Here is a 26728-nt window from a genome sequence, read left to right as displayed (position 1 = left end):
TTGTGCAAATAACGTTTTGTTGTTGGCCAGCTTGTTGATGGTATACATCTTTACCGAGTAGCTTTATCAATTTCTCATTTAAAAAACGACATATTTAAGCTCAGAACATCATTTGAAAAAAAACACGCATCAGTTCAACAACTGCTCCTTCCAAGACAGTAACGTTACTTATTGTTGTTAATCAGATCTTCCGTCTCCTCCTCCTCTCTTCCTCCTCCTCCTCTCTTCCCCATCCTCCTCTCTCCTCTTCTTCTTCCCCTCCTCTCTTCCTCTTCTTCCCCCCTCCTCCTCCTCTTCCCCCTCCCTCCTCTTCTTCTTTCCCCTCCTCCTCCTTCAACGTGACAGATTACCTCTCCCTCCTTCACTCCAAAAAAAAGCCTCGTCTTTATTCTCTTCATCTTTCACTGTAACAGTCTCACCACTCCTCTTCTTTTGTACTGTGACATCCTCCTTCCTCCTCTTTCCCGACATTGAACCACAGACCTCTTTCCTCTCTTCACTGTAACGTCTTTCCTCTCTTTCACGGTAATACCTCACCTCTACTTTTTTTGCATTGCAACATCTCTCTTCCTCCTCTCTCTTCACTAGAGCTTCTTTCTCCGTCCAGCAGACCTCCTCTTCTTTAGCAGGAGGAGAGTAGCTTAGTGAGCTCATGGTCGGGGATGTTAGCTAGCTAGGCTAGTGCTAACTCAACCAGCCAGCTAGCTGACCAATAACAACAACACCGTAAATATGAAATTAAATGGGATAACTAACTAGACGACAGAAGTGGGTTTAAAACACAGTGGCTAATATACACGAAAGCGTCTAAAGAGCTTTATTGGTTCGGCTATTTTGGCTACAAGCTACCGAGGTGTCTGACTAACTGTTGCTGCTGTTGAAAGAAGCGTCCCGTCCACTAGATTATACGTCACACTAGGCAGCATAGCCTTAAAGTCCCACATCGCCATCTGCTGACTGGAGTGGGTAACGGTTGAGTAAAATGTAGATTTTATTTTCAGACAAAAAGTTAAAGGGTAGGAAGCATGAGTTTTTACTCACCAATGTAACAACACAGTGGCGTTTTAAAGACGTAATAACGTAGTTGTAGTCAAATCTGGTTACCTATAAGTACAAACATTGTTATGTTTTTTGGGTTATTACATATTTATTAACTTATTTCCAATATCTTCTAAACTACCCACAATGCACTATTTCTCAACATCATATTGATCTAGTCTGTGCTACAGTTTGTATGCTAGCCCCTCTAACGCAAGGTTTAATTACTCTAACCTAAAAAAATACTTGTTACTCATTGATAATTGCCGTCCACTTTGTGTTTTAAATAACGATTCTAAGCTAATAGCTCTGGTTTTGGATGCCATTATAGATGAGTCCCGGACAGGGTTGATGAGAAATAGACAAATCTCGAATAATGTCACACTGGTATTAAATATCATAGATTACTCAGATTTGGTCTCTGATGAGAGTTTTATTCTCTTTGGGATTTTATAAAGCCTTCGATACATTTTAGTCATTTTAGCAGACGCTCTTATCCAGAGCGACTTACAGTTAGTGAGTGCATACATTTTCATACTGCCCCCCGTGGGAAACGAACCCACAACCCTGGCGTTGCAAGCGCCATGCTCTACCAACTGAGCTAGAGGGATAAAGTAGAACATTACTATTTTTCATGCCCTTAAAACATTTGTCTTTGGAGATTTATTTTGTAAATCTATTAATACTCTATATAGAAATGATAATAGCTCTATCAAATTGAAAGCAAGAAATGTACTTAATATGCCATTTAGCAGACACTTTTATCCAAAGCGACTTACAGTCATGTGTGCATAAATTTTTACGTATGGGTTGTCCCGGGGATCGAACCCACTACACAAGCGCCATGCTCTACCAATTGAGCTACAGAGGACCACAAGGTTTGAATTAATGTGGGTATCAGACAAGGGTACCAAGTTCACCTCTCTTCCTAATAGACACACAGCTTCTACTTCTCATATTAAGAGAAGTGTTTTAAAGGGTATTTCTACTGCAGGAGATCATTATTAGTCAGTTACCTGATGACCCAACCCTCTTTCCATTGATCATCCTTGAGATGTTTCAACAACTTGAATTGGAGTCCTCCTGGGGTAAATTCAAATGATTGGACATGATTTGGAAAGGCGCACACACCTGTCTATATAAGGTCCCACAGTTGACAGTGCACGTCAGAGCAAAGACCAAACCATGAGGTCGAAGGAATTGTCTGTAGAGCTCCGAGACAGGATTGTGTCGAGGCACATGTCTGGGGAAGGGTACCAAAACATTTCTGCAGCATTGAAGATCCCCAAGAACACAGTGGCCTCCATCATTCTTAAATGAATACGTTTGGAACCACCAATACTCTTCCTAGAGCTGGCCACACGGCCAAACTGAGCAATCGGGGAGAAGGTCCTTGGTCAGGGAGGTGACCAAGAACCCGGTGGTCACTCTGACAGAGCCCCAGAGTTCCTCTGTGGAGATGGGAGAACCTTCCAGAACGACAACCATCTCTGTAGCACTCCACCAATCAGGCCTCTATGGTAGAGTGGCCAGAGGGAATCCACTGCTCAGTAAAAGGCACATGAAGCCCGCTTGGAGTTTGCCAAAAGGCACCTAAAGGATTCTCAGACCATGAGAAACAAGATTCTATGGTCTGATGAAACCAAGATAGAACTCTTTGGCCTGAATGCCAAGCGTCACGTCCGGAGGAAACCTGGCACCATCCCTACGGTGAAGCATGGTGGTGGCAGCATCATGCTGTGGGGATGTTTTACAGCGGCAGGGACTGGGAGACTAGTCAGCATCGAAGGAAAGATGATCGGAGCAAAAGTACAGAGAGATCCTTGATGAAAATCTGCTTCAGAGTGCTCAGGACCTCAGACTGGGGCGAAGGTTCGCCTTCAAACAGGACAACAACCCTAAGCACACAGCCAAGACAATGCAGGAGTGTCTCTGAATGTCCTTGAGTGGCCCAGTCAGAGCCCGGACTTGAATCCGATCGAACATCTCTGGAGAGACCTGAAAATAGCTGTGCAGTGAAGCTCCCCATCCAACCTGACAGAGCTTGAGAGGATCTGCAGAGACAAATAGGAGAAAATCCCCAAATACAGATGTGCCAAGCTTGAAGTGTCATACCCAAGAAGACTCGAGGCTGTAATCACTGCCAAAGGTGCTTTAAAAAAGTACTGAGTAAAGGGTCTGAATACTTATGAAATGTATTATGGTGTATTGTGTGTAGGTTGATGAGGGGAAAAAACTATTTAATCCATTTTAGAATAAGGCTGTAACGTAACAAAATTTGGAAAAAGTCAAGGGGTCTGAATACTTTTCGAATGCAATGTAAATGCAACATTTAAAGTTTTGATTTCATGAGCCTGAAAAAATAAATTTTTCATACGCACAACATTTTTGTTTATATCCCTGTCAGTGAGCATTTCTCCTTTGCCAAGATAATCCATCCACTTGACAGGTGTGGCATATCAAGAAGCCGATTAAACAGTATGATCATTACACAGGTGCACCTTGTGCTGGGGACAATAAAAGGCCACTTTAAAATGTGCAGTTTGTCACATAACACAATGCCACAGATGTCTCAAGTTTTGAAGGAGTGTGCAATTGGCATGCTGCCTGCAGGAATGTCCACCAGAGCTGTTACCAGAGAATTTAATGTTCATTGCTCTACCATAAGCCGCCTCCAACATCGTTTCAGAGAATTTGGCCGTGCGTTCAACCGGCCTCACAACCACAGACCACGAATATGGCGTCATGTTTGCGAGCGGTCATCATTGTGAACATAGTGCCCCATGGTGGCGGTGTGGGTTATGGTATGGGCAGGCATAAGCTATGGACAACAAACACAATTGCATTTATCGATGGCAATTTGAACGCACAGAGATACCATGAGCTGAAAATGTCCCAGTTCTTCCATGGCCTGCATACTCGCCAGATGACATGGGTGACATACCCATTGAGCATGTTTGGGATGCTCTGGATCGACAAGGTGTTCCAGTTCCCGCCAATATCCACCAACTCTGCACAGCCATTGAAGAGGAGTGGGACAACATTACACAGGACACAACCAACAGCCTGATCAACTCTATAAGCAGGAGATGTGCCGCACAGCATGAGGCAAATGGTAGTCACGTCCCACTTACAGTATCTCTGACCAACAGATGCATATCTGTATTCCCAGTCATGTTAAATCCATAGATTAGGACCTAATGAATGTATTTCAATTGACTGATTTCCTCATATGAACTGTAACTCATAAAAAACGTTAATTGTTGCATGTTGCCTTTATATTTTTGTCTTCGGTCTCTTGGCCCCTTGAAGTGTCCCCTGTAGCTCAGTTGGTAGAGCATGGTGCTTGCAACGCCAGGGTTGTGGGTTCGTTTCCCATGGGGGGCCAGTATGTAAATGTATGCACTAACTAACTGTAAGTCTCTCTGGATAAAGAGCATCTGCTAAATGACTCACTAACTGTAAATCTCTCTGGATTAGAGCGTTCTGCTAAATGACTCACTACTGTAAGTATCTCTGGATAAGAGCGTCTGCTAAATGACTCACTACTGTAAGTCTCTCTGGATAAGAGTGTCTGCTAAATGACTCACTAACTGTAAGTCTCTCTGGATTAGAGCGTTCTGCTAAATGACTCACTACTGTAAGTCTCTCTGGATAAGAGCGTTCTGCTAAATGACTCACTAACTGTAAGTCTCTCTGGATAAGAGCGTCTGCTAAATGACTCAATAACTGTAAGTCTCTCGGATAAGAGCGTTCTGCTAAATGACTCACTACTGTAAGTCTCTCTTGGATAAGAGCGTTCTGCTAAACGACTCACTACTGTAAGTCTCTGGATAAGAGCGTTCTGCTAAATGACTCACTAACTGTAAGTCTCTCTGGATAAGAGCGTCTGCTAAATGACTCACTAACTGTAAGTCTCTCTGGATAAGAGCGTTCTGCTAAATGACTCACTACTGTAAGTCTCTCTGGATAAGAGCGCTTCTGCTAAATGACTCACTACTGTAAGTCTCTCTGGTTAAGAGCGTTCTGCTAAATGACTCACTAACTGTAAGTCTCTCTGGATAAGAGCGTTCTGCTAAATGACTCACTACTGTAAGTCTCTCTGGATAAGAGCGTCTGCTAAATGACTCACTAACTGTGAGTCTCTCTGGATAAGAGCGTCTGCTAAATGATGTAAATGTAAGTGGCACCCGTAAGTTATAGTTCTAAGAAGACGAAAACTGATAAGTACCTTTGGAAATTGAACATGAAAGCTGATTATGTTTCAGAAATGGAACTTTGCATATAATGAAGTATTTAAAAAAATCTATTTTACATACCAGCTCTAAAATCCGCTGGCACGCACTGTTTTCACAGTTCGATAGAAGCTCCTGATAAGGTGAGACTGGCGATGCATCTGGAAGAGAAGCGTTCAACACATCAACACCACCGTCCACTGGCACCTCAATATTTGCACGTTACAACTGTGCCATCTCGCAATTGGCTAGACCAGTGAATAATAAAGGCAGAGTCATTCATTATCCTGCAAAACACTGACTTTCACATCAGGCAAGTGAATTACTCTAACAGTTAAAGTGAGGGTATATCAGAGACATAAATCAGGCCAGATGACCTGCTCCCTTCATGAACTTGAAGCAGCTTCTTTCCCAGGTGTTGCCATGGATACATGGTTTATTTTTGTTCTTCTTTCTGGGGCTGAGTGGTGGACTTTCTTTTCATCCAGGAACTGAACTACGGCAAGCTTCATGATCTAAAGGCAGGAGAAAAGAGGGAGAACTAAGCGTAAAGACTTACAATTAACTAATAATCATTTACAATCACACGATACCCAGTGAAACCCTAAGATATTTACCTTGTGAGAGGCGAACAGAAACAAACAAGGGCTATGCTATGTCTATAAATGGCTCAATGGAAACCCAGCATATCCATCCTGGCAAGGAAGAAGATATTATTTCTTCAGCACATTTGTAGCGTTGGTGAAGCGAAGATTATCGGATAATCCAGAGAGGTGAAAAATGCCTATCTTGGCAAAGGGTAGGTGAAGAAATCAACAGTGTTCCTGAACCTCTTGTAGATGACGAAAGTGCTGCCCATTTCGTTGACGACCACAGTACAACAGCAATGTCTTGGTTTTGTAACAGGACACAGTTGTCTCCCTCTGACCTTTTCACAGCAAATTCTCCAAAGTAAAACTGCTCATGCTGATTGGTCACTGCTGTCCTCTGTTGTGCTCTCAGAGAACTGGAGGTGTTGTTTCTTCTCTGATAGTCGACCAACAGCCTGCTCCAGTGGGTGGGCTGATGAACAACCTGCTCCAGTGGGTGGGCTGATGAACAACCTGCTCCAGTGGGCGGGCTGATGAACAACCTGCTCCAGTGGGTGGGCTGATGAACAACCTGCTCTAGTGGGTGGGCAGGCTGATGAACAACCTGCTACAGTGGGCGGGCTGATGAACAACCTGCTCCAGTGGGCGGGCTGATGAACAACCTGCTCCAGTGGGTGGGCTGATGAACAACCTGCTCCAGTGGGTGGGCTGATGAACAACCTGCTCTAGTGGGTGGGCAGGCTTGCGAAGCAGTCCCTTCATTTGCCCAAGGAAGTTCTTAAATGGGAAACAAGAGATGTTGTCAAGGTCACTATACTTCTTGGCTTCCTCCTCTCCCCTTGTAACAATTCCCCAGGTCGTTTCTGTAAATGAGAATGTGTTCTCAGTCAACTTAACTGGTAAAACAAGGGTTAAATAAAATAAATCAATCCTTGGCAGCGGTGCACCAATCCATGCATGTTGTATGACACTTGTTATTTTCCATCAAGTTTGCTGCAGTGGTCAACAAACAGAACCAAGAGGCTGTGGGGCAGCTTGATCTGGAGTGTTACATTCAACAGGATAGTGATGCCAACTGCAAGAAGCATGGAGGTGTTGTACACTCGAGTTGGTACAAGCCCTTTCAATCTGACTGGCCCAGTGTACACGAGGAACTGTCTGAATTCCGTAGCTTTCCAGCGCTCAACTTCCTCCATGGGATCTTTTGCTTCCTGTTGAACTCGCACGGAACATTGGGTCTGAAGGTCATGAGTACTTTGGAGGTCTCCTTTACCGCACTGGGGCGCCAATCTTGTTGCCAGACGTCCTTTTAGCCAAAAGATGCAACAACTTCCTTGTCACTCCTAGTCACCAGATGTAATCCAGTGGGAACTGTGTCACCAAACCAACAGACAGCAAAGCAAGTGGTGTTTCTCCACACCGATGGCTGTCATCAGGGAGTTCATCAGGGACCTCATTGGCCAGTCTCAGAGTTGCATCTGTTTGAGGGAAAGTCATTCTGTTCTCGTAGTAGAACCATTTTTGAGTGCACTTGTCACATCCACAGCATCCACTGTGGCCCTTAACATTTTCCCCCCAATTGCCTGAGCAGGGGTGTGTCACAGATGAACGCTGACATCTTGAAAGGAAGCCGTGTCCCTTTAAAAACTCCTTCCCTTTCCGGTGGCTGTGCCTCCTCAACAAAATGATTCAAAAACCCAGACTGTTTGGCTTCTTCTTCCCAAAGTAAAGGCCAATGAGAAACGGGAGTTTGTTTTGCTGGACATTATCCACCTATTGCTAAATTCATCCAAGGATTGGCCAGAACTGGGCAGTTGAACTTTTGTAAAGTGGGAGTGCCATCAATGTTGATTTGGATAGAAATTGACTTAAATGTCTGCAAGTCTGGGAATTCTGGGCCAGTATTCCATGCTCAATTCCAGAGTGGTGATATATACCTCAGAGGTCTGTTCTTTTCCCAGCAGGGTTCTTGGGTCTTTAGGCAGGTCTGCATGATCCTTGGAGAGAATTGTCAATCGTTTTCGAGAGTGCAATGTGAGGGAAAATAATGTCAATAACCAACTCTGCCGATTGTGTCCTAGAGTCCTAACTATCTTCAGTGTTTGAGGGAATGTCAGAAGGGGGCTTCACACTCAGCATCTACAAACCTGTTGGTTTGTTCCTGTTGCCACAAGGGTTGCAGTTTGCCGTTGGCCTGTTGGATCCATGCCATGATGACTTCACTTTGAAGAGGAAGCCCCCCCAGTGGTACAGTCTGGAATAGCAGCATCCATGCCATGATGACTTCACTTTGAAGAGAAAGCCGAAAGCCCCCCCAGTGGTACAGTCTGGAATAGCAGCATCCATGCCATGATGACTTCACTTTGAAGAGGAAGCAAATTTAACAATGCTCAGAAGTGGATTCAGTTGCATGGCAAGGTAGTTTTCCATGGGTGTATTTGAGTCTTTCCATGTAATTAAACCGCCATAGAAAACGTAGATTGACCAGGGGTTAGAGGAAGCAACAGATCTGGAGATGAAAATGACGAGGGTTTCAAGTTGATTTTGATTGGTCCGAGGCGCCGGAAACAAAATGGTACCACCCTCCCGACCCAACTCTGAAATATGGAAGAGATACAACCAGGAGGGGCGTGGTCTAAACTAGTAACGGTCACAGCAAACTAACGCTCTTATTTAAATCAACACTGTTAAGGACAAGCATATTAATAATAATAATATGCCATTTAGCAGACGCTTTTATCCAAAGCGACTTACAGTCATGCGTGCATACATTTTTACGTATGTGTGGTCCCGGGGATCAAACATTGCTCTACCAATTGAGCTACAGAGGACCATTAAGGTTAGAATATTGCAGAGAACAATCTAATTATTAATGTTGTAGAAACTTGTCTTTGTCCTCCGTCAAACACAAAGTACTTTCAGAGTTTTTTGTAGAATTAAGATAGACTTTATTACAATCAATATAGCCGAGGTGGTCTGCAGAGCATCTAACTTTCCACCTCTCAGCTCTCAGTTTATACAGTCAATTTACATACATTTTAGCTTAATCCCTCCCTCTTTGGTTCCTCCACCACTGTCTCCAGTTTTCACCTCTTGACCGCTCCGCCCACTTCCTTAATGGCGGTATCTGACTTCCCTCCCTTCTAGTTCCGTGTCTGGAAACAATAGTGGTGGGACCAAGCCCTGTCATGACCCCCTAATCCCTGGCTCCGTTCTGACCCCTAATTGATTCCCAAACCTATCAATCGATACTTAAAAAACATGGCAGGTCCATAATAAATTTTCTCAAACATACACAAGCCTCCTCCCTCTGTACCACCCAGTCCAAACGCCCCCCGTCATGCTGTGATTAACCAGGTTTAGTCTGAACTCTGTTCAACCCCTGGCTCTGTTCCAGGACTATGCCTAAGGAGAGAGGCGAAGGGCAGCAGTCTGGTTTCAGTCACTGATAAGGCAGGACAGCCGTGGATTAGAGAGGAGCGAGGAATTAGACCCGAAGACAGGTCAGATGAAAAGAGAAGTCGGAAGTTTACAGACACTTACAGGTGGGAGTCATTAAAAGTCGTTGAGGTATGAAGAGAGATGTCTATATTATACTGTGTATATTTAATACTGTATGAGTTCTGTTGGTGTACTCTACCTGTATGAACTGGTATCTCAAATGGCATCCTATCCCCATAGAGCTCTGGTCAAAAGTAGTGCACTATATAGGGAACAGGAAACCATTTGAGACACACTTTTGTGTGTGTGTGTGTGTGTGTGTATATGTACAGTTGAAGTCGGAAGTTTACATACACTTAGTTTGGAGTCATTAAAACTTGTTTTTCAACCACTCCACAAATGTCTTGTTAACAAACTATAGTTTTGGCAAGTCGGTTAGGACATCGACTTTGTGCATGACACAAGTAATTTTTCCAACAATTGTTTACAGAGATATTATTTGACTTATAATTCACTGTATCACAATTCCAGTGGGCAAAGTTTACATACACTAAGTTGACTGTGCCTTTAAACAGCTTGGAAAATTCCAGAAAATGATGTCATGGTTTAGAAGCTTCTGATAGGCTATTTGACATACTTTGAGTCAATTGGAGGTGTACCTGTGGATGTATTTCAAGGCCTACCTTCAAACTCAGTGCCTCTTTGATTGACATCATGGGAAAATCAAAAGAAATCAGCCAAGACCTCAGAAAAAATTGTATACCTCCACAAGTCTGGTTCTTCCTTGGGAGCAATTTCCAAACGCTTGAAGGTACCACGTTCATCTGTACAAACAATAGTACGCAAGTATAAACACCATGGGACCACGCAGCCGTCATACCACTCAGGAAGGAGACGCGTTCTGTCTCCTAGAGATGAACATACTTTGGTGCGAAAAGTGCAAATCAATCCCAGAACAACAGCAAAGGACCTTGTGAAGATGCTGGAGGAAACAGGTACAAAAGTATCTATATCTACAGTAAAATGAGTCCTATATCGACATAACCGGAAAGGCTGCTCAGCAAGGAATAAGCCACTGCTCCAAAACCTCCATAAAAAAGCCAGACTACGGTTTGCAACTGAACATGGGGACAAAGATCGTACTTTTTGGAGAAATGTCCTCTGGTCTGATGAAACAAAAACAGAACTGTTTGGCCATAATAACCATAGTTATGTTTGGAGGAAAAAGGGGGTCTTGCAAGCCAAAGAACACCATCCCAACCGTGAAGCACGGGGTGGCAGCATCATGCTGTGGGGGTGCTTTGCTGCAGGAGGGACTGGTGCACTTCACAAAATAGACGGCATCATGAGGAAGGAAAAGTATTTATATATATTGAAGCAACATCTCAAGACAGCAGTCAGGGAGTTAAAGCTTGGTCGCAAATGGGTCTTCCAAATGGACAATGACCCCAAGCATACTAGTCTCCTGAGTGGCGCAGTGGTCTAAGGCACTGCATTGCAGTGCTAACTGTGCCACTAGAGATCCTGGTTCGAATCCAGGCTCTGTCGCAGCCGGCCGCGACCGGGAGACTCATGGGCGGCGCACAATTGGCCCAGGGTAGGGGAGGGAATGGCCGGCAGGGATGTAGCTCAGTTGATAGAGCATGGCGTTTGCAACGCCAGGGTTGTGGGTTCGATTCCCAAGGGGGGCCAGTATAAAAAAAAATCACTAACTGTAAGTCGCTCTGGATAAGAGCGTCTGCTAAATGACTAAAATGTAAAATGTAAACATACTTCCAAAGTTGTGGCAAAATGGTTTAAGGACAACAAAGTCAAGGTATTGGAGTGGCCATCACAAAGCCCTGACCTCAATCCTATAGAACATTTGTGGGCAGAACTGAAAAAGTTTGTGCGAGCAAGGAGGCCTACAAACCTGACTCCGTTACACCAGCTCTGTCAGGAGGAATGGGCCAAAATTCAACTAACTTATTGTGGAAGGCTACCCAAAACGTTTGACCCAAGTTAAACAATTTAAAGGCAATGCTACCAAATACTAATTGAGTGTATGTAAACTTCTGACCCACTGGGAATGTTATGAAAGAAATAAAAGCTGAAATAAATCATTCTCTCTACTTTTATTCTGACATTTCACATTCTTAAAATAAAGTGGTGATCCTAACTGACCTAAAACAGGGAATTTTTACTAGGATTAAATGTCAGAAATTGTGAATCTGAGTTTAAATGTATTTGGCTAAGGTTTTATAAACTTCCGACTTCAACTGTATACCAGGCAGGGCAGTAACTACACCAGTTAGAGGAACCAATTAAGTTTTTGCCTAGCAACAGAGATGTACCCATGTTTAACTCTGGCTCCGTGTTCGTCATGTTGTGATTAACATTTACATTTTTGTCATTTAGCAGACGGTCTTATCCAGAGCGACTTACAAATTGGTGCATTCACCTTATGATAGCCAGTGGGACAACCACTTTACAATATATAAACATTTAAAAAATAACATTTCTTTTTTTAGCTCCGTGTTCGTCATGTTGTGATTAACTATGTTTATCTGTAGTCTGAGTCTGAAGAGATGTAACTACTGTATAGTCCACTGAATAATTCCCATCATCCCCACTCTGGGACTTTATTGGTCCCACATCTTTACAAATGGATATAGTGACTAATATATGAATACAGGGATATGTAGTGACTAACATAAGAAGAACTATGTTTACGATATAAAGCACTAAGGTTATACTTTCAAACATTACCAATTCCAAAGGTAACAACATAAATGTTTCTACTCAAAATAAAATATAAGTGTCAGTATCCTAACACATAAAAAATACACAACAATAATGCAGCTCTGTTTCAACCATAATATCTATTTAAGACAGTTATCTTGCAATTGTATAAGCAATACATGAACTAGTGGATTATTTCTAATATTATTTCTCATAATATATTTTATTAATGTTTACAAGGTCTAGTAATGCTTGCTCTCCATTTCGGACACTTCCCTAACAACCGACTTCTGAATCTAAGTAGAACCTGTTTCCTTCCCTAACAACCGACTTCTGAATCTAAGCAGAACCTGTTCACTTCCCTAACAACCGACTTCTGAATCTAAGCAGAACCTGTTTCCTTCCCTTACAACCGACTTCTGAATCTAAGCAGAACCTGTTTACTTCCCTAACAACCGACTTCTGAATCTAAGCAGAACCTTGTTTAGGGGATTAAGAGACATGTCCGTGGACACTCGTAACCGGAAAACCCTTTGTAACATACATCTACTACATAGGTAAGACATGGGAGAGGCGTAGTCTATCTTTTTTAGGGTTCCTGGTTTTCCTCAGGTGTCCCCCATATGGGACTCCAAGTTCCAACAACAAAATCCATTTCAAATGTTACCTCACCTACTTTCCTTAACTAATGCTTCATCTATGTTTGCTTATTATCCCATTTCTGACGTCATTCTAGAGTCATTATCACCACAAAAGTAATATGGAACAGGATATATAAGTCTGGGAGGATGAATATCTCCAAGTCCAGGTTTCTCCTGCTGTTGCTGGTCCTTGTAGTCATGACAAGCCCCTCCTCCTCCTCCTGCCACCACCCTATAAAAGACATTCTGGGTTTCCGTAAGGGCAGTCAAGTGGTCCTCCTTTGACGTTGCACGGCTTCCCATTAGAATTCGTATAGTGTCCTGGTTTCCCTGGTAACTGGGATCCCCTCTGTCATGTTCATGTCCCATTCGGGTTCCGGTCCTTATGGTCGTTCTCCTCACAGTCATTTGTTTCACCGTGGTTCTGATCAACTGGGTTTTCAGCAATGGCAACAAACAGCAAAAAGACTATTCCCGTTACTGCCAGTGCTATGCTTATTATCATTGCCATTTTTAGTGAACATTGCTCCCCGTTTTCCAAATGTCAAGAACCAGCCAATCCCAGGCACACGTGTCCTGCCCAGCATTGTTCTGGACTTCCTGTCTCAATCCTTTAAGCTTGATCATTGCCTCAGAGAATATTCCTCCTGGGGGCATTATTATTAGGACTAAAAGTTCAGCCCTTGTTTCCGAACATAACACAGACTCCGCCTTTTTCTGTTAGGAGCCAATCTAGAGCCTGTCAATTCTGCCAGATCATCCTACTTGTTACCTGTACTTGTTCTCCCAGCATTGACAATGCTGATGTAACCGGTGTGAAATGGCTAGCTAGTTAGCGGTGCGCACTAGTAGCGTTTCAATCGGTGACGTCACTCGCTCTGAGACCTTGAAGTAGTTGTTTCCCTGCAAGGGCAGTGGCCTTTTGTGGAGCGACGGGTGACGGTGTTTCGAGGGTGACTGTTGTCGATGTGTGCAGAGGGTCCCTGGTTCAAGCCCAGGTAGGGGCGAGGAGAGGGACGGAAGCAACACTGTTACACTGAGTCAGTATAATTTATGAACCTCTGTTGATTGTAATGTATTTAATTGTTCCATTCCACATTTTTATTAAGAGTTATCCAAAGAAATATTGATTCAAATCCTGATTTATTCTCACTCCTAGCTTTAAATTAATTGGGAATTCCTCTAGGTTGGCCTTTAGCACCTATCTGTACGTTTGGGGTCAGCTTCACATGCCCTTTCTGATCTATTTAATTTAGTATCTTGTATATCAACATTTAAGGCCTTCCAGTCAACTATTTAAAACATTTTGTATCAGCTGTACTCTGGCACAGATCCCTTTCCATCCTTTTGGCCATAACGTCCTTAGTTTGCCCCTGACAGACCCAGAAGAAATTCTCAATGGCCCCCCGACTGATCCTCATAAGGAACGATCAGTGGTGATGCCAGTGTCTGATTTCCGCATCCTTCCGGGATAACTATGACCCCAGTACTTGACCCTGCTGCCTGACACATTTTTCTTTGAGGGGTGTCTGCATTCCAAAAGCTATCTGTATCTAGGTGTCATGTTGTTTCACATTCTCCCTTGAATTCTCCCAAATGATATAATCCGATTGTTTTGTTGTAACACTCATATTTCTGCTCATAGTCTATTTGATATTTCTTTGGTGCTTCCCCTTTCCTGGTTTCTATTCTAACGTCTAATTGCTTACACTTCTCTCCCCATCCTGGTTGATTATAAAATTGTTCATATTTAGGATTTCCTAAAATATGACCAACATTCTGCTGGGCAATACGGTCTTTCCGAGTCCCTTAGATGACAGAAGTTGTGATTTAAACGTAGCACAGTCCTGGTAGCTGTGGGGATTTGGTACTACTGTTATTGTAATGTAGTATATTGTGGCCGTCTATACCAGTCATTGTAATGTAGTATATTGTGGCCATCTATACCAGTCATTGTAATGTAGTATATTGTGGCCATCTATACCAGTCATTGTAATGTAGTATATTGTGGCCATCTATACCAGTCATTGTAATGTAGTATATTGTGGCCATCTATACCAGTCATTGTAATGTAGTATATTGTGGCCGTCTATACCAGTCATTGTAATGTAGTATATTGTGGCCGTCTATACCAGTCATTGTAATGTAGTATATTGTGGCCATCTATACCAGTCATTGTAATGTAGTATATTGGGCCCATCTATACCAGTCATTGTAATGTAGTATATTGTGGCCGTCTATACCAGTCATTGTAATGTAGTATATTGTGGCCATCTGTACCAGTCATTGTAATGTAGTATATTGTGGCCATCTATACCAGTCATTGTAATGTAGTATATTGTGGCCATCTATACCAGTCATTGTAATGTAGTATATTGGGCCATCTATACCAGTCATTGTAATGTAGTATATTGTGCCCGTCTATACCAGTCATTGTTTAGCTCCTCCTTCCATTCTCTTCCTTCTGCTTCTGATGGGGCTCTAACATGTAAGGGGTTTAGTGAACTTTCCCAAGGAATAACTACTTCGGCAACACTGCCCCCTGGACACGTAGTATTTGTAAGTACTACATCAAATTGTTTATCTAAGTCTTGGACTGTTATTCTTATGTCTATGATCCACCTGTCGTTCCTTTTATTATCCTGAGGTCACAGTTACCCATGATCCACCTGTCGTTCCTTTTATTATCCTGAGGTCACAGTTACCCATGATCCACCTGTCATTCCTTTTACTATGCTGAGGTCACAGTTACCCATGATCCACCTGTCGTTCCTTTTATTATCCTGAGGTCACAGTTACCCATGATCCACCTGTCGTTCCTTTTATTATCCTGAGGTCACAGTTACCCATGATCCACCTGTCGTTCCTTTTATTATACTGAGGTCACAGTTACCCATGATCCACCTGTCGTTCCTTTTACTATCCTGAGGTCACAGTTACCCATGATCCACCTGTCGTTCCTTTTATTATACTGAGGTCACAGTTACCCATGAACCACCTGTCGTTCCTTTTACTATCCTGAGGTCACAGTTACCCATGATCCACCTGTCGTTCCTTTTATTATACTGAGTTCACAGTTACCCATGATCAACCTGTGGTTCCTTTTATTATCCTGAGGTCATAGTTACCCATGATCCACCTGTCGTTCCTTTTATTATCCTGAGGTCACAGTTACCCATGATCCACCTGTCGTTCCTTTTATTATACTGAGGTCACAGTTACCCATGATCCACCTGTCGTTCCTTTTATTATCCTGAGGTCACAGTTACCCATGATCCACCTGTCGTTCCTTTTATTATACTGAGGTCACAGTTACCCATGATCCACCTGTCGTTCCTTTTATTATCCTGAGGTCACAGTTACCCATGATCCACCTGTCGTTCCTTTTATTATCCTGAGGTCACAGTTACCCATGATCCACCTGTCGTTCCTTTTATTATCCTGAGGTCACAGTTACCCATGATCCACCTGTCGTTCCTTTTATTATCCTGAGGTCACAATTACCCATGATCCACCTGTCGTTCCTTTTATTATCCTGAGGTCACAGTTACCCATGATCCACCTGTCGTTCCTTTTATTATCCTGAGGTCAAAGTTACCCATGATCCACCTGTCGTTCCTTTTATTATCCTGAGGTCACAGTTACCCATGATCCACCTGTCGTTCCTTTTATTATCCTGAGGTCACAGTTACCCATGATCCACCTGTCGTTCCTTTTATTATCCTGAGGTCACAGTTACCCATGATCCACCTGTCGTTCCTTTTATTATCCTGAGGTCACAGTTACCCATGATCCACCTGTCGTTCCTTTTATTATCCTGAGGTCACAGTTACCCATGATCCACCTGTCGTTCCTTTTATTATCCTGAGGTCACAGTTACCCAACGCAATTTCCCCATAATCTTTGTGCTGGTTCCTCCTACACCAATAATCATTTGACCCTCGTACTTTAATAGCGATCCCTTTCTGTACTTCAGTTGTGGTTCTTGCTTGTGCAAGAATATACATTCCAATCCTGTCTGTTTCTCTTCTCTGTCTTTTTCTTGTGCTCTTTACTATTGTCAGTATGCCATTTTCCTTACTCAACTGTTCTGGTTTCCAATTTCTGTTAGGGGGACTAGTCAAGGGTAGAGAAATCAATGGTGGGGAAATCTGGTGAGTCTTGGTGGTCTTGTAGGATCTTGGAGGTCTTGTAGGATCTTGGAGGTCTTGTAGGATCTTGGAGGTTACGTAGTATTTATAAGATCCTCTGAATGGGGAGCAGCATTTATTTTTCAACTGGAAACAATGAGCCCAATCAGTCCTCCATGACAACAACATCATAAGCAACAGAATGGGGCTATTCAATCCTTCGTTTTTGAGTTATGCTCAGGAGAAACAATTTGTCTAATCTATACTTCCATAATTCCAACTCCTGTTCTTGAAGACTGGAAATCTGACAGACAGTTTTTTCTGTAGGCCTAAAGATATAACCTAATCGTATTATTATCTGTAGTAGAAAGCAATGGGTTAGAAGATGCCTACATAACAAACTCATAAAGTTAAATGCAACATCCATTTATGGCCAGCTACATAACCTCTAACATTGATTTATCCTGCAATAGATGTTCAATTGGTAATATTAAATGTGTCTTCTTCTAATGCCTCTTAAGCAGGTTGACGTTTATTGTGATGAGTCTTGTCCTGGAGGCAGAACTGAGGGATTTCTGCTAGATGGGCCAGCTGCAGTCAACATTGGCTATACTGTCAATTTTCATGAAAACACAAATGTAAGGTTAGGGTTATTTAATGTTAGGGTTAGGCATTAGGGTTAGCAGTGTGTTTAAGGTTAGGGTTATTTAATGTTAGGGTTAGGCATTAGGGTTAGTAGTGTAAAGTAACTGAAAGTAATCAGATTACATTACTGAGTGTCAGTAATCCAAAGGTTAGTTACTGATGAGAATTCTGGACTGTAGATTTAGAAAGTAACCTACCCAGGCCTCCCAAGTGGTGTAGCGGTCTAAGGCACTGTGTCGCAGTGCTTGAGGCGTCACTACAGACCCGGGTTCGATCCCAGGCGGTGTCACAGCCTGCCGTGACTGTGAGACCCATGAGGCGTCACTACAGACCCGGGTTCGATCCCAGGCGGTGTCACAGCCTGCCGTGACTGTGAGACCCATGAGGCGTCACTACAGACCCGGGTTCGATCCCAGGCGGTGTCACAGCCTGCCGTGACTGTGAGACCCATGAGGCGTCACTACAGACCCGGGTTCGATCCCAGGCGGTGTCACAGCCTGCCGTGACTGTGAGACCCATGAGGCGTCACTACAGACCCGGGTTCGATCCCAGGCGGTGGCATTGCATTGTGTGATAAAACTGCATATTTTAAAGTGGCCTTTTATTGTGCCTAGCACAAGGTGCACCTGTGTAATGATCATGCTGTTTAATCAGCTTCTTGATATGCCACAGCTGTGAAGTGGATGGATTATTATGGCAAAGGAGGAGAAATGCTCACTAACAGGGATGTGAACAACATTTGAGAGAAAGAAGCTTTTTGTGAGTATGGAAAATGTCTGAGATCTTTTATTTCAGCTCATGAAACATGGGACCAACACTTTACGTTGTTGCGTTTATATTTTTGTTCAGTGTAGTTTATTTATATACCACATTTCAGACATGAAATGCAACGCAATTCACAGGAAAAAATGAATAAAAGCTATGTTAATATTTACTACACAACAAACAGTGGATAAAAAACTAAAGAATATCAGTAAAAGCTGAAAGACTAAAGAGCATCTAAGGAAATATCATTGGTTAAAACAGTAAGAATATGATGTAATATCCAGCCCAAAATATAAGCTGGTTTTACTACACTGTTTATAAACAATATAATTGTACAAAAAAATAATCAGTCACATAAATTATTATGATTACTAAATGTTACATGAAATGGAAATATCAAAACCGAATGTACACCCCTTTGTTCATATGTATTGGCAATAATTCATTTCCAATAGGGAGGCATGGAATAATTACAAATGTATCTTTTGTCAGGCTGGATGTTTGAAATATGAGTAGGTGATTTGAGTCATGCTTCTTCAGTAGTGGAATAAAGACAAGTAGCACTTGAATGTTGTAAAGAAATAATGGAGTGATGTAAGATTGTTAATAAAACAGTTCATAGACGCATGTGTTATCCTGCGTCAACGTTTATAGTCTGCAAGTACGTTGAAATGAAGTTGTTTTCAAGTCGTTGAAACAATGACCTAAAAAATACATATTTTTAACTTTAACTTTCAACCAAAACCAAACGTAGATTGGACCTCGAGTATAGTCTTATTTTCAACGTCTTTTCAACTATATTTTGCAAGGTGGGTTACTGCCCAATGTCAAAACACAGTTTTAACGTGTCCAAATCAATAACCAATATGCAGAAACAGTTTGTGATAAATGGAAAACCTAAACATAAAATGTACTATCAACACAAACATGATCCACAATAGTAATCATAATACTTGTATTTTTTTAAACAACCACCTTATTAACTGCACAAGCACCAAAAACACTGTTGTTTTGACAAGTGGCAATAAATCACTGATATCGATTAGGGGGGAATCAGGTTGTAAGTGCTGTTGAAACTAACACAACAAAAAAATACACATGGAAACGGCCGATATCTTTTACTTCACTGGTTAGAGGACAACCTGCAGAAGACAGTCAGCTACATTTTGGAGTGATGCATTTAAATTTAGCGGTCCCCAAAACGAAGAGAAACGCAACACTTATTTGTCATCACTCATATCGATATCACGTTGAAATCAATTGCGCGAGAGGGGGGAGATGAGGTTGCACATCCTGTTAAAACTAACAGCTCAAAAACCACACGGAATCTGGGAATAATGTGTACATCACTGGTCAGAGGACAATTTGTAGAAAACAGCTAGCTACATTTTGAAGTGTTGCATTTTGATTCAAGTGGGTCGCCAACGTGGTACGTGTAACACAACTCATTTCAGAGCCTGGATTTTCCCCCTGATGAGGCTAATATCCATATCACGCTGAAATCAATAGAACAGGGGGAAAACGGTTGGGGCGGCGCACAATTGGCCCAGCGTCGTCCAGGGTAGGGGAGGGAATGACCAGCAGGGATGTAGCTCAGTTGGTAACCCCGCCAGGGTTGCGATTCCCACGGGGGCCAGTATGAAAAATAAAAAAAATAATGTATGCACTTACTAACTGTAAGTTGATCTGGATAAGAGCCTCTGCTAAATGACAAATTTTTAAAAATGTAAATGGTTCTACATTGTAAAATTCATTAAAATACTCATACAACAATTTTAAAACATTGTGACATTATTTAATTGATATCATGAAACAACTCCTTCATGTATGTACTTTCTGATGTTTAATCAGAGTTCTTTTACCAGCGTATCTCTTCCACATTGATCACAGCTATAAGGTTTCTCTCTAGTGTGTGTTCTCAAATGTACCTTCAGGTTGCTTGAATCACTAAAACTCTTCCCACATTGATCACAGCTATAAGGTTTCTCTCCAGTGTGCGTTCTCAAATGTACCATCAGGATGCTTGATCGACTAAAACTCTTCCCACATTCATCACAGCTATAAGGCTTCTCTCTTGTGTGTGTTCTCTGGTGTGATTCTAAATATTTGGTTGAACACAAAACTCTTCCCACATTGTCAGAGCAGTATAAGGTTTCTCTCCTGTGTGCGTTCTCTGGTGGATAGTCAGCTGGCTAGATGAAGTAAAATTCTTCCCACAATGGTCACAGCTATAAGGTTCCTCTCCTGTGTGTGTTCTCTGATGTACTATCAGGCAGCTTGATTGAGTAAAACTCTTCCCGCATTGATCACAGCTATAAGATTTCTCTCCTGTGTGCATTCTCAAATGTACCATCAGCTTGCTTGATTGACTAAAACTCTTCCCGCATTGATCACAGCTATAAGGTTTCTCTCCTGTGTGTATTCTCTGGTGTATAGTCAGACTGGTAGATGTAGTAAAACTCTTCCCACATTGATCACAGCTATAAGATTTCTCTCTAGTGTGCGTTCTCAAATGTACCGTCAGGTTGCTTGATTGACTAAAACTCTTCCCACATTGATCACAGCTATAAGGCTTCTCTCCTGTGTGTGTTCTCTGGTGTGATTCTAAATATTGGGACGAAACAAAACTCTTCCCACAGTCAGAGCAGTGGTGTGGTTTCTCTCCTGTGTGTGTTCTCACATGTACCTTCATGTTGCTTGAGTAAGTAAAACTCTTCCCACATTGATCGCAGCTATATAGTTTCTCTCCTGTGTGTGTTCTCAAATGTTCCTTCAGGAAGCTTGAGCGAGTAAAACTCTTCCCACATTGATTACAGCTATACGGTTTCTCTCCTGTATGGATTCTAATATGTCTTTTAAGGTCTGTTGAAGAGTTGAATATCTTCCCACAGTCAGAGCAGCAGTGAGATTTCTTCCCTGTGGGTCTCCGCTGGTGTTTCTTGAGGTGTTCTGATCTGGAGGGACTCTTCTCTGCCTCCTCAGCTTCATGATGTTGTTGAGGCTCCCCAGAGGATCCACGATAGTCACGTCTCTCTTCTGTGTGAACGACAAAGTCAGACAGATGGTTAAAGGCCCACAACAGCAGAAATACTGTTTATTTGAGGTAAAAGGTGATGCCCAGAGCGTACCCATGAAGCTGTACAACAATTGACATCTGTTAAATTATTTGACAATTGTCTTAAGACAGTCAAGTGAGCAATAATAGTAATATTTTGTCTTGTTTTCACATTAGTAGTAACATCGATGATTGTAGGCTAGAAATATTAATACACACAAAACATATGAACAAAATCATCCACTGTGAAAGTTGATACTTGCAGGCCCTTCGTAGGCTATGAGCAGCACTTCGTTAAATTGATCAAATCAGTTATTGTTTTCTTGATCAAACCGTGAGCAACACCTGTCAAACTAATTTCTCTCAAAACACAGGGATGTCGATTCCCACGGGACTAGTATTACCAGAGGACCTTGGAGCTCGCCAAAAAACAGTAGGTTATTCTGGCTTGAATTGTTCCTCTCCTGCCATGTAAAAATGACTGCCATGGCAGATTCAGACGGGACTAACATTACAGATGTGGTGTTTTGTGCTTGTGCATATAATTACATTCAGAACCGCGGACAGCGACAGTATCCAAAGCGGGAGAAAGTACATTTGTTATAAAATAATATTAGATTTATTAGTGTTGCATCATTTTTTTGTACATAATATAACCATATACAATTTATGTATCACATGTCTTAGAGCGATGGACTGTGCCATCTCCGTGGCCTCCACAAAGTCTTGTGCACCAGCTGTTCCGGACGACTGTATGATCACTCTCTCCTTAGCCGATGTGAGTAAGACCTTTAACCCCTGTAAATCTAAGCCGTTGGGGGAGGGGGTCTAAACTGACATATGGAATTGTTTTAAGATGGTCGTACTATGGATTACTTCAATTACTTAGATTGAAGCAAATTTGCGTCAATTGACTCCAAGGGGGTTAAACAGGTTAATCTTCACAGACAGATTACCAGGACGCGTACTCAGAGCATGCACTGACCAGCTGGCAAGTCTTCACTGACATTTTTAAACGTCTCCCTGACCGCGTCTGTAATACCTACATGTTTCAAGCAGAGCCATTAATATGGAGTTGGTCCCCCTTTGCTGCTATAACAGCCTCCTCTCTTCTAGGAAGGCTTTCCACTAGATGTTGGAACATTGCTGCGGGACTTGCTTCCATTCAGCCACAAGAGCTTTAATGAGGTCGGGCACTGACGTTGGGCGATTAGGCCTGGCTCGCAGTCGACCTTCCAATTCATCCCAAAGGTGTTCGATGGGGTTGAGGTCAGAGCTCTGTGCAGGCAAGTCAAGTTCTTCCACACCGATCTTGACAAACCATTTCTGTTTGGACTTTGCTTTACGCACAGGGGCATTGTCATGCTGAAACAGGAAAGGGCCTTCCCCAAAGCTGTTGCCAAAAAGTTGGAAGCACAGAATCGTCTAGAATGTCACTGTATGCTGTAGCGTTAAGATTTCCCTTGGCATTGCGCATGGTGATCTGGGGCTTGTGTGCGGCTGCTCGGCCATTTTATTTTATTTTATTTCACCTTTATTTAACCAGGTAAACCAGTTGAGAACAAGTTCTCATTTACAACTGCGACCTGGCCAAGATAAAGCAAAGCAGTGCGATAAAAACAAGAATACAGAGTTACATATGGGGCAAAACAAACAAAGTCAAAAAATACAACAGAAATACATATAATATACAGTGTGTGCAAATTTAGCAAGTTATGGAGGTAAGGAAATAAAATAGGCTATAGTGCAAAAAAAAATTACAATTAGTATTAACATTGGACTGATAGATGTGCAAGAGATGATGTGCAAATAGAGATACTGGGGTGCAAAAGAGCAAAATAAATAACAATATAGGAATGAGGTAGTTGGGCGGGCTAATTTCAGATGGGCTGTGTACAGGTGCAGTGATCGGTAAGGTGCTCTGACAACTGATGCTTAAAGTTAGTGAGGGAGATAAGTGTCTCCAGCTTCAGAGATTTTTGCAATTTGTTCCAGTCATTGGCAGCAGAGAACTGGAAGGAATTGCGGCCAAAGGAGGTGTTGGCTTTGGGGATGACCAGTGAGATATACCCGCTGGAGCGCAGACTACGGGTGGGTGTTGCTATGGTGACCAATGAGCTAAGATAAGGCGGGGATTTGCCTAGCAGTGATTTATAGATGGCCTGGAGCCAGTGGGTTAGGCGACGAATATGTAGTGAGGACCAGCCAACAAGAGCGTACAGGTCACAGTGGTGGGTAGTATATGGGGCTTTGGAGACAAAACGGATGGCACTGTGATAGACTACATCCAATTTGCTGAGTAGAGTGTTGGAGGCAATTTTGTAAATGACATCACCGAAGTCAAGGATCGGTAGGATAGTCAGTTTTACGAGGGCATGTTTGGCAGCATGAGTGAAGGAGGCTTTGTTGCGAAATAGGAAACCGATTCTAGATTTAACTTTGGATTGGAGATTCTTAATGTGAGTCTGGAAGGAGAGTTTACAGTCTAACCAGACACCTAGATATTTGTAGTTGTCCACATACTCTAGGTCAGACCCGTCGAGAGTAGTGATTTTAGTCGGGTGTGCGGGTGCAAGCAGCGTTCGGTTGAAGAGCATGCATTTAGTTTTACTAGTGTTTAAGAGCAGTTGGAGGCTACTGAAGGAGTGTTGTATGGAATTGAAGCTCGTTTGGAGGTTTGTTAACACAGTGTCCAATGAAGGGCCAGATGTATACAAAATGGTGTTGTCTGCGTAGAGGTGGATCTGAGAGTCACCAGCAGCAAGAGCGACGTCATTGATATACACAGAGAAAAGAGTCAGCCCAAGAATTGAACCCTGTGGCACCCCCATAGAGACTGTCATAGGTCCAGACAACAAGCCCTCCGATTTGACACATTGAACTCTATCTGAGAAGTAGTTGGTGAACCAGGCGAGGCAGTCATTTGAGAAACCAAGGCTATTTAGTCTGCCAATAAGAATGCGGTGGTTGACAGAGTCGAAAGCCTTGGCCAGGTCAATGAAAACGGCTGCACAGTACTGTCTATTATCGTTTGCGGTTATAATATCGTTTAGGACCTTGAGCGTGGCTGAAGTGCACCCATGACCAGCTCGGAAACCGGATTGCATAGCGGAGAAGGTACGGTGGGATTCGAAATGGTCGGTGATCTGTTTGTTGACTTGGCTTTCAAAAACTTTTGAAAGGCAGGGCAGGATGGATATGGGTCTGTAACAGTTTGGATCTAGAGTGTCACCCCCTTTGAAAAGGGGGATGACCGCGGCAGCTTTCCAATCTCTGGGGATCTCAGACGTTACGAAAGAGAGGTTGAACAGGCTAGTAATAGGGGTTGCGACAATTTCAGCAGCTAGTTTTAGAAAGAAAGGGTCCAGATTGTCTAGCCCAGCTGATTTGTAGGGGTCCAGATTTTGCAGCTCTTTTAGAACATCAGCTGTCTGGATTTGTGTGAAGGAGAAGCGGGGGGGGGCATGGGCAAGTTGCAGCGGAGGGTGCAGAGCTGGTGGCCAGGGTAGAGGTAGCCAGGTGGAAAGCATGGCCAGCCGTAGCAAAATGCTTGTTGAAATTCTCGATTATTGTAGATTTATCGGAAATGGAAACCCATTTCATGAAGCTCCCGACTAACAGTTATTCTGCTGACGTTGCTTCCAGAGGCAGTTTGGAACACGCTTCAGCACTCGGCGGACCCGTTCTGTGAGCTTGTGTGGCCTACCACTTCGCGCTTCAGCCGTTGTTGCTCCTAGCATCTCTGTCGACAAAACAGCCTATCGACCAAACAATCGACCAGTCGACTAGAGTCAGCCCTAAAAAAAATGAAAATACATTTGCAGAATATTATACAATGACTTATCAACAGCTCCAACAATTTGACCCCCACAGGAAAGCCTCACTGGCAGATATAGAAAGACCCATAAACTGGATAGTCATTGATTCTTTAAGAATATAACTTTTAAATGCCTCAAATGTTTCAACTGTCTTACCCCATCAGAAACCAAAACATAAGCTCATATAACGCCACTGTTTGTAAACAAACACTGTATAGCCTCAATTTGGTTAAAACTGTGATTTTGACCTTATGGACGGCCAGTCCTTGTATTCATAGTGTAGTGAATTCCAGGGGTAGCCCTGAGCTGGACTCAAACCTGGGTCCAGAGACTGTCAAGCCAACACCTTATAACTGTTGTACCAAGATGTCTGAACTTCTTGATGAGGTCGCTAGGTTTTGGGTTAAGGTTGCTACAATAGCGTTCTCTATGAATTTGAGAGTGGTTACATTTCTCCAGCCCCCATTCCCTCCACTGTTTACCAAACCAAGTCTAAGGGCAGCCATTTTGTTGCTGTTTAAATCCTAGGTTGTCCTTTTAAAAAAGCCACATCAATCAATCAACCAATCTGCAGTTCAAACAATAACAAAGCTGTCATTCCGCCTCTGTTTTGGTAATAAGATGATGGATGGGACTGGAGAAATGTAACTACTCTCAAAATCATAGACAGACCTATGGATGCAAGGACTGACCATCCATGGTATCAACATTATAGTTTTAACCATGTTGAGGCTATACAGTGTTGATTTACATTTACATTGTTTCTAAACATTGGAGTAAAAAAAGCTTATTTTAGGTTCTGATGGGGTACGACAGTTGAACTAAGCTCATGAGGCATGTGTTATATTCTTCAAGAATCAATGGCTATATATAAACTGCAGATTCCCCCTTTAACACCACACATCAGATCAACAACTGCAGAGTTTGTGCCTCTGTTTTTAAGACAGTACTTACTAGTGTTAATCAGGGCTCGGTTTCTCAAAAGTATCTTACTGCTAAGTTCATCATTAGAACCATTGGATGCCTTAAGATGCCTTTGGGAAACCGGAACCAGATATCCAGTTTCCTCCTCTTCTTTCGATGTGACAGTCATCTCCCCCTCCTCTTTCACTTCAAAAACGGGAGCCTCCTCTTCTTTCACTGTAACATCCTCCTCCTCTTTCACTCTGAACGCGTCTTCCTCTTCTTTCACTGTAAAATCCTCCTCCTCTTTCACTCTGAACGCGTCTTCCTCTTCTTTCACTGTAACGTCTTTCTCTTCTTCTTTCACGGTAACAGCTTCACCCTCTACTTGTTTTTGTATTGTAACATCCTCCTCTTCCTCCTCCTCTTTCACTAGAGCTTCTTTCTCCGTCCAGCAGACCTCCTCTTCTTTAGCAGGAGGAGAGTAGCTTAGTGAGCTCATGGTCGGGGATGTTAGCTAGCTAGGCTAGTGCTAACTTAACCAGCCAGCTAGCTGACCAATAACAACAACACCGTAAATATGAAATTAAATGGGATAACTAACTAGACGACAGGAGTGGGTTTAAAACACAGTGGCTAATATACACGAAAGCGTCTAAAGAGCTTTATTGGTTGGGCTATTTTGTCTAGCAAGCTACCGAGGTGTCTGACTAACTGTTTCTGCTGTTGAAAGAAGCGTCCCGTCC

At 42.7% G+C, this 26728-nt stretch overlaps 1 protein-coding gene across 1 annotated transcript; it reads right to left on the bottom strand.

Moving 5' to 3' along the window:
- Nucleotides 1-20188: 20188 nt before the first annotated feature.
- On the bottom strand, nt 20189-20748 carry LOC123486464 (zinc finger protein 239-like; the record flags this gene model as incomplete). Its single annotated transcript, XM_045217792.1, has 2 exons — nt 20189-20264; nt 20339-20748. Coding segments are annotated over 2 exons (486 nt in total), but the record flags the coding sequence as incomplete, so codon positions are not given.
- Nucleotides 20749-26728: the final 5980 nt, after the last annotated feature.

The sequence above is a fragment of the Coregonus clupeaformis genome, unplaced genomic scaffold (assembly GCF_020615455.1).
Source record: "Coregonus clupeaformis isolate EN_2021a unplaced genomic scaffold, ASM2061545v1 scaf1229, whole genome shotgun sequence".
Classification (NCBI taxonomy): Eukaryota; Metazoa; Chordata; class Actinopteri; order Salmoniformes; family Salmonidae; genus Coregonus; species Coregonus clupeaformis.
This window is presented reverse-complemented; position numbering and strand designations above follow the sequence as displayed.